Source organism: Chelmon rostratus, chromosome 17, assembly GCF_017976325.1.
Source record: "Chelmon rostratus isolate fCheRos1 chromosome 17, fCheRos1.pri, whole genome shotgun sequence".
Lineage (NCBI taxonomy): Eukaryota > Metazoa > Chordata > Actinopteri > Chaetodontiformes > Chaetodontidae > Chelmon > Chelmon rostratus.
Window position 1 is genome coordinate 6,621,921 of NC_055674.1, and position 8,261 is coordinate 6,630,181.

Genomic DNA, 8,261 nt, shown 5'->3' on the forward strand with positions numbered 1-8,261 from the left:
AGTGAAACACCTGCAGCACTAACAGCAGGGTTTACATTGCAGCCGCTGTGATAGGACATGATAAGCCCTCATGCACTTTCATAACTGACTCCCATTGTACTCTATATGGTACTCCTCTGCTTTTCTCTCAGCTGGACACACACACACACACACACACACACACACCCACACACACACACACACACACACACACATTGACCTCCATTACAACCGAAACAAAACTTTCCCAGATCAACAATGCAAGATGGAGAAAAAACACAGATAAAGAGCAGAGCTATGTGTTCTCTCAAACAGCAACATCTCTAAAAAATAAGTCTGGGATGTCATCTGTGATTGTTAGAACATTTCCAGCTACACAATCATGCCGTCTGTCGGCTTTATTTCCTTAAGTGGTCTTACTTATTAAATTATCACTGTCATTAAAGCATTCAGATACACAATAATGTGCCTTCAAAATCTATTATCGCTTGAGCTCTGTGAACCGCACACTCTGGCTAACTGACACATACGACTTGATCGTGAGAGCCTGGTTGACAGTGGGTGCATGACTGTGGGTAGGAAGCTGTCAGGCGGGGGAAGCCCAGCGTAGCGCTCCGTGCCATGTTGCTGCTTGTGTTGCCATCCTGGCTGAGCCATCATCCAACCACAGGGGTGGACAGCATCTCTCATCCCGAGGGGTGTGGGTGTCACAGGTGGTATGGCCACAGGGCTGTGTGTGCCTGAGTGTGTGACAGCTGTAAGTGCTATATGCTCTTTGAGGTCAGACGAAACAGAGCAAGGAGGAAGAAAAAGAGAGGTAAACACCGAGGCTGATCAGCTTCTCTCGCTGGGGAAGGCACCTATTTTGTTTAGACGTAAATGTAAAGCCCTGCTTCTTGGCAATAATAAGGTCTACATTATGAACAGTCATACTATTATAGTCATATTACATAACATTCAGTTGTTGTGTGTCTCATTTGTCATCATGTTGCATCTATTTGTGGTCGTTTTGCATCTTCTCAGGGCCATTTTGTGTCTTTCTGTAGTTGATTTGTGTCTCTTTGTAGTCGTTCTGCATCTCTTTGTGGTCGTTTTGCATCTTTTCACAGCTATTTTGCAGCTCTTGGTGATTGTTAGATTGACTTACACAAAGGTTCTGATACTAAATAAACAGGCCAACTACCCATCACCTTCTGACTCTGGTAGGGGTGGGGGGGCTGTGCCACCCCTGGCCCCGTCTCTGGACCCCTTTCCCACCAGAACCCACTGAGACACTGGGAGCTTATGAGTTTCTCCTGTCATCTCTGACAGGCCCTCATTTGCTTTCATTCAGCGTCTCATCAAGGCTTCAAAGACGAGTGGATCATCTCCCTCGGGGGGGGGAGTGAGAAGATCAGTGCGCCTCAAAAAAATGACTGGTATCCAAAAATTGTTAACCCAAGGCGATTTTGCTCCTTAAAATTGGCTTCTTCACTCTGTCTGTCTTGGGTAATCAGTGTGTTATGATGTATTATATTGCCTGGAAAACATCATTAAGTGTGTTGTGTAGAAGTGATTCAGTAAGATATCATTTTCTCTTGACAAACAAAACAGTGTTATGGAGGGGGGTAGTCATGGAGTATACTGAGTGCTTTCTTCCTCTACCAAACATAATTCTGCTGCCATGTTGTCAAACCGGGACAGGGAGACGGATCCAGTGCTAAAGTTTGTTTGGTTCCAGCTGGATCAAAGCCTGGCACCAGGAAATAGCATGATAGAAAATAGCCAGACATTTCTGCATCTGGATCCAGGTCTGCATTAAAATAAACATGAAGCTAGACAATTATGGGATATGCATGTGATTTGTGCCACTAGATGTGTCTGAATGTAACTAACTACAAAGTATTTACGTAAGTAGGGGACTTCAATATTTCATACATCTCAGAAGCAAATATTATACTTTTTATTCAACTGCATTTATTTGACAGCTACAGCTACACTGTATTACTTACTGTTCAGATCAAGATTTTATATATAAACATGTTTATCAGCTATAGATTGTTAGTTAGTTGTTAAATCTATCTCTCGCTTGACAACTTTAAAATAGTGCTTACATGTCAATTAATCAATAATAATATTCCAATAATTCATTACACTTATAATGAACCTAAATGATTATTACAACTTTGCACAATGGGGTCACTTTGCACAATGAGTACTTCTACTTTAAAGAACATTTTGCTGAGTAAGATCAAAAATGTGTGACTTTTATTTGTAACAGAGTATTTTTACATCTTAGTATTGCTACTGCTAAGATCTAAATTCCCTGCCACCACCGTGGAGCACTAATTCTTGAGGAAATGATCTTCAAAAACACTGTCTCAAAATCCTGGATCTGCAACAAAAACAAATATCTAACTTTACAAGAAAATTCCTTGAAATGTGTAAGTACAAAAATGTAGGACAGACTGATAACTAACAAGCATAAACACAAAGACGCAGCTTCCTTGTTGAATGTTATAACAGGACAAAACCCTGACTTTGCACCATTAATGTGCATTGAACTATGACAGTGACATTTAAAACTAGGTGAAACCACATGATCTCTCGGTCAGTCAGAGTGGCGTGATCGTGCTCCACACCTGGAGTCTGGATTCCAGCTTGTGCCCGTTGGTGCTCAGGTGTGGAGGAAAACCAGTAAGCTCATCTCATCCTTTCCTCAGGGCTGACAGATAAAGGACAGACAGCGAGAACCCCATGACCTTGAGAGAGAGAGAGAGAGAGAGAGGTGAATATGCCTCATGTACTGTTTAGAAATGGTTTGAGGGAGGCCTTATTTCTCCCTTTCCCTATGTCTCCTCTACTCTGAGCAACAGGTTAAAGCCTTGCACATCTACCCGCTGCCCTGGGGATGTATTATGACAACCGAAAAACGGTGAACAGCGAGAGCAAGAAGTGGCATGAACAGATCTCAAGGCGTCTGACATGTGGGGGTGGGTGAAAAGGACCTCTGTTGGGAAGTGTCTAGCCTGAAGATACAACCATCAACTCAAGTACCATCAGGCAGCCACGGAAAACTGTCTGGGGCCGATTTCTGATCTGGTGTGCTGAATGAGGTAAACAAAGACAGCTATCACCGGCAAACGGGAGCTTGTAACGGCTCACTGCACTAATTAGGCCGAAGGATGCTTGAATTTGCTTTGCTTGCTCCTGGCCTCATTGATTCCTCCTCCTCCCAGTTTAGTAGGCAGCACAGCGATGGAGGGCTGGAGCAAGGTGATTGAGATGTGGTTTTGTTAAGGTGCCAGGCAGCGCCCTGGGATGATCTTTCCTCCCACTAAATCACCAAGGAGCTATTGTGAAATGCTCACAGCTTGTTCTGGGAAGTCAAATCATGCCGCTTTCACACAGTGCAACATGACAAAGTCAGTCTGTGACGGGAAACTCCACAAACAACCTGTCTCCTCCTTCAGACATCCTCTCTACAGTGACTTGTACTGTAATCTCGCCTCACTATGACAAAAGTTTGATATCATTAGTTTCGGTGTCTCTGACCGCAGGCGAGAAGGAAGCCTCTGGATGGACAGACAGGAATATTCTGACACCTATCTGTGGAAAAAGAGGACAGCCTAATTAGACTGAATGAGTGGGAGCTGACAAAAGCTCGCCCCAGGACATGTTTCACACAGTCTTTCCTGTCACATGTCTACGTGTCAACAGATTATGCTTTATGCTCTCAGAGCTCGTCCTGGAAGGGGAAAGGATCTCTGCCATCACACCTGTCGGCCATTACGTTTAAGAGAATAGCAAATAGAATGGGAGATATAGCCCACAGCCTAGAATTACATTTGGGGAGTTAAGCATCAGTTCAATCACCTGCACTCGCCCATTATGAGGTGTTGTGATTGTGCATAGGATTCAGTGTCTGTTTACATTTGGCTTCCTGTTTCACCATGTATCACAGCATTTAGGACTCAAAAACAATTCATTCACAAGCGATGCAATTTGTATTAGATTTCTTACCAGTTTGTCTGCTCCTGAGCGGTATTGACACTAGGAGGTGTTTCTTTAGCACTTTGCGTTTTGTCATGCATTGTTTAATCAAAGGGTCACTAACTATGGCGTTATCGACAGGTAACAAACTTAATAACCGTCTTTATCTTACTGAAACTGCTACTACTGTCGGAGAAATGCCGAATTACCGGAAAGAAAAGCTGAAGTACAGCTCTGTAATTACATTTTCAGTGTCGGAAAAGCGAGGCAGAGTGAGAGCTCCTCTTTTTTCCCCCTCTTCGAAGTGACGACGCAGCACTTCCGCTTTCCTATTTCCGTACACAAACGCTTGTCTTGATGACGTGTACACTCCACCACCGTTAGCTAGCTAGCTAGCTGTCAGAATTAAGGTGTTAAATATAAAAGTTACGCTCCAGAGCACAGGGAAACAAAGCATTTCAACAAATCGCGGAAGATGGAGACGCTCTACCATCAGACAAACAAGTGAGTGTGTCTGTCTCCTATGGAAAATCTGTGGACTCTCTAAAATAGCTAACGAGTGTAACTACTCTAATTTAGCTAACGTTAATTAACAGTCATTTAAGATTCAGATGTAACTGTAGCAGACTAATATCCGCACGGTAGGATTATTTTGTCACTATAATCTTCACACAGTTGTTTGTTGATGTTTATAAATGTTTGGGGAAAAAACCCCGGCAGGTTGTACTTTGGCATCATATGTTTGCTCCCATTAACTAACGTCATGTTCTGGATTAGGCAAATCCAGGAGGTGCAGTCTCTGATGGGTAATCTGGAGAAGACGGATCGTCAGTCAGTACATTGTGAGTAGTGAGCTGCTCGTGGATTAACTACGTGACGGTCACATCCAGCTCTCCAGCTGCTCTGTATGTGATGCTATCTATAAGTGTTGATGGCACCAGTTGTAGTCCATTTTCCTTTGAATGGTTTCTTAATTCCTGTTCACTACTGACTCCTTGTTATGGCTGCTCTGATATAATGACAGGACCCCTCCTGTGGGGGGGTTGATTGTTTTCTGTGGTTGGTGCCCTACCCAATCAGCTCTGGGCCAGGCTGGTGCCAGGACAGGAAGAAGTGGAGTGGGTGTAGTGACAGAAACTGGGAGGGCTTCTTCTAGATAACGGTGGGAGCCAGGCAGTAGACAACCTTCCCCCTCCTCCCCTTCCAAAATTATGACATCAACTTGTGTTTTAACCCAGAGGATATAGCCTGCTAAACCTATGTGCTTACTAATGAAAGAGGGTCACTCCACTGATAAATACCACTGCAGTCACCCTGGAATAAACAGGCACCCACAGTCTCAGCAACATGAAAACTGAATGAACTTAGAAAAGTAGTAAATCCTGATTTCAAACAAGTGCATTACATGTGATTGGAGTGAAGATTTACCTGGTCATTTGGAATAGGTCCAAAAGGGAAATGTGATGTAGTGTTTTCCCTCCTGTAAATTTACCAAATGAATCATCTTTTGTTTGTATTCTCTCCTTTTTTTCCCCTTTTCTCATTATTCAAGTGTTAGAGAATGAACTGCAGGCCAGAATCGACCAGATCTTCAATCATTTAGAACGCCTTGAGATCCTGGCCAGCAAGGAACCACCAAACCGCCGCCAGAACGCCAAATTGTGAGTTTGGAATGAGTCAATTGATGGTGACCCTAAAGCCTCAGAGCTGGCAGGGTGAGCCGTATCTCATAAAGGCACGGGGAGGGTGTAGAGGATGAGACAGGCAGCCCTGTCCTGCCCTGTGGCGACGTGGCTCTATGAAAACATTTCCTCAGAAGCCCCGTCATCACCAGCATTCCTGCTGCATTGGGCAAAGATTCATTTCTGAGCTGGGTAAACAGGCCTTAGGGGACATAGTACACCCCACCCCACGGCACCCCTGTGATCTGAGCTCTGGTGGGGCCTGAATGAATCTGAGAGGAGGGGACTGTGAGATGAGAGGGAAAAATATTCTCATCAACCAGAACAGTTATTAATAGAAATGCGTTTAAGATGAGGTGCAATGATACATTGCCATAAACTATATCAAGGAGGTGATTAAGTATCTGTTAAAATAGAGAATATTTCAGTTGTAGAGAAAGCTTTTGTCCACTTTCAAACAAACTTGAATCAGTATTTTGTATTCTTTGCTTTCCTTCAGGCGAGTGGACCAGCTTAAGTATGATGTGCAGCATCTTCGGACCGCCCTGCAAAACTTCCAGCACCGACGCTACGCCAGAGAGGCCCAGGAGCGAGAGAGGGAGGAACTCATGAGCCGTACCTTCACGACCAACGTAAGTTTGCTACCAAGCTCGGGCTGGGGCTAGTGAAGTTGGCCGTCACTTTATTGGGCATCCAGCATTCAGAGGTCCTGGGATGGTAAAAATGTGATAGCATTAAGTGAAATTTGACTCTGTGTTTGGTTGCCACAAAAGCTTGTTTCCTCGGTGCAACATTCAAATCTTTCAAGATGAGAAATGTGGGATTAAAAAGTTTGATCTTGTTCAATAGGACGCAGACACCTCCATCCCCATAGATGAGACCCTACAGTTGAACTCCAATTTGCATAACGCACACAGAGGCATGGATGACCTCCTGGGCAGCGGCAGTAGCATCCTCAACGGTCTCAGAGATCAAAGATCTACACTGAAGGTGCGTGCATATGATTTTATACAAGATCTAGAAAAAAATATATATAGCAGAACAGAGGACTGTCTCTTCTTTTTCTTTTTTTACATTCACTGCATAGACCTTCAGTCCCTGACCCAGTTTCTGGTGTCTACATTGATGACAATAGTCTCATTGTTGGTGTGTACATGCTCAGTTAGAGGGTGAGTCCATGTTTCCAGGGAGGAGATGGTCTTCCTGGTTTTGCTTCAGGCCTCCTCTTATCAGGGTGTGTCTGTTGATCGGCACTCACAGCCTGGTTGTCTAGCCATGAGAAACTTCTGACGGAGCGGCGCGTCAGGGAGGGTGTTGGCACTCAACGTCTCCCAAAATCAGATGAATTAGTGTGGATAATTGCATTGTTGTCATGTAATGGCTAAATTTTCCAAAACATTCAGTGTATGTACGGCCGTTACAGCCTAATCTAACACATGATCATGACTGTTGTACCTGAGTATGGCTCTGTTTCGGCTCTACACAGGGGACCCATAAGAAGATGCTGGATGTGGCCAACATGTTAGGGCTGTCTAACACAGTGATGAGACTGATAGAAAGACGAGCCACCCAGGACAAGTTCATCATGATTGGAGGCATGTTGTTGACCTGCGTCTTCATGTTCCTGGTGATCAGATACCTGGGCTGACCACCATCCATCCACAACGGCGTTTCTTGATCACTCGTGGACATTTCTGCGGCATATCATCCCTCATAATATGAAAAGTGGCAGAACTGACTTTTTAAGACCAGATTTGAATTATTTTTTATGAATTGTGCCATTATAGTTTGTTTTCCACCAAATAAATTTTTTGGGCACCTGCAAAATGGCAAGGTTGGAAAAGACCTTAATTACATACAGTATTTTATCCACTTGAAGCTCCAAGAGAGCATTGAACTTTATAATAGGTCTGCTACTTTCCTCAGATTACTGCCACACATCCATACTCAAGTCTTTTTTATGAAAACCACTCTCCAACTGTAAATCGCTCGTCACTGTACCCAAATGGCTTTTTGAATATACTTCAACTGATCTTTCTACTCGACTTGCTTTTAGTGAAAAGCTATTTGGTTTGTTTTGCTCCTCGATCTCTCAGTAATGTTGTCTGTGTCTTTCTGCCTTGTTAAGCATGGTTCACAGAGAAATAGAAATACTAATAAGGCTCCCTGGAGAATATTGTTTTATGTGTAGCTAATGTTATACACCAGAGATAAACAGGGTGGCAACAGGAATCTGCTCACAAAAACAATGGAAGCAGACATTATTTTGTAATTGTTGTATAATTTCTCTTGGATTTATGCTTGCATTTAGTCTCACTATGTGAGTGACTTCATTCTCTAATTAGAATAAAACATTTTCCATTTCCTTTCTCCATCAAATTACTTTGCTGGCATGAGGAACAAAGTTCAGTTACAACTGACCCCTGTGAGTAGCAGTACTACTGTAGGTGTGTTAACTGTTGCTGATTCACTTTTTATGGATTTGCCGCTTTCACAAGTCTATTCAAGGAAACTAGGGCACCATCTAGTGTTTCATTTCCAGCAGACCTCTGCAGGGATTGCTTTCCCACATGAAGTGTTGCTACTTTTTTTATTCTTGTGTCTGCTGAGTGGTTAGAAGATGACATG

General features: G+C 43.5%; 1 protein-coding gene across 1 annotated transcript; it reads left to right on the forward strand.

Annotated features, from left to right (window-relative positions):
• Positions 1 to 4,312: 4,312 nt before the first annotated feature.
• On the forward strand, positions 4,313 to 7,998 carry gosr2 (golgi SNAP receptor complex member 2). Its single transcript, XM_041957249.1, has 6 exons — positions 4,313 to 4,455; positions 4,729 to 4,793; positions 5,504 to 5,612; positions 6,133 to 6,265; positions 6,483 to 6,623; positions 7,120 to 7,998. Exons 1-6 carry the CDS (start codon positions 4,427 to 4,429, stop codon positions 7,279 to 7,281), a joined length of 639 nt encoding a protein of 212 aa, XP_041813183.1. The 5' UTR covers positions 4,313 to 4,426; the 3' UTR covers positions 7,282 to 7,998.
• Positions 7,999 to 8,261: the final 263 nt, after the last annotated feature.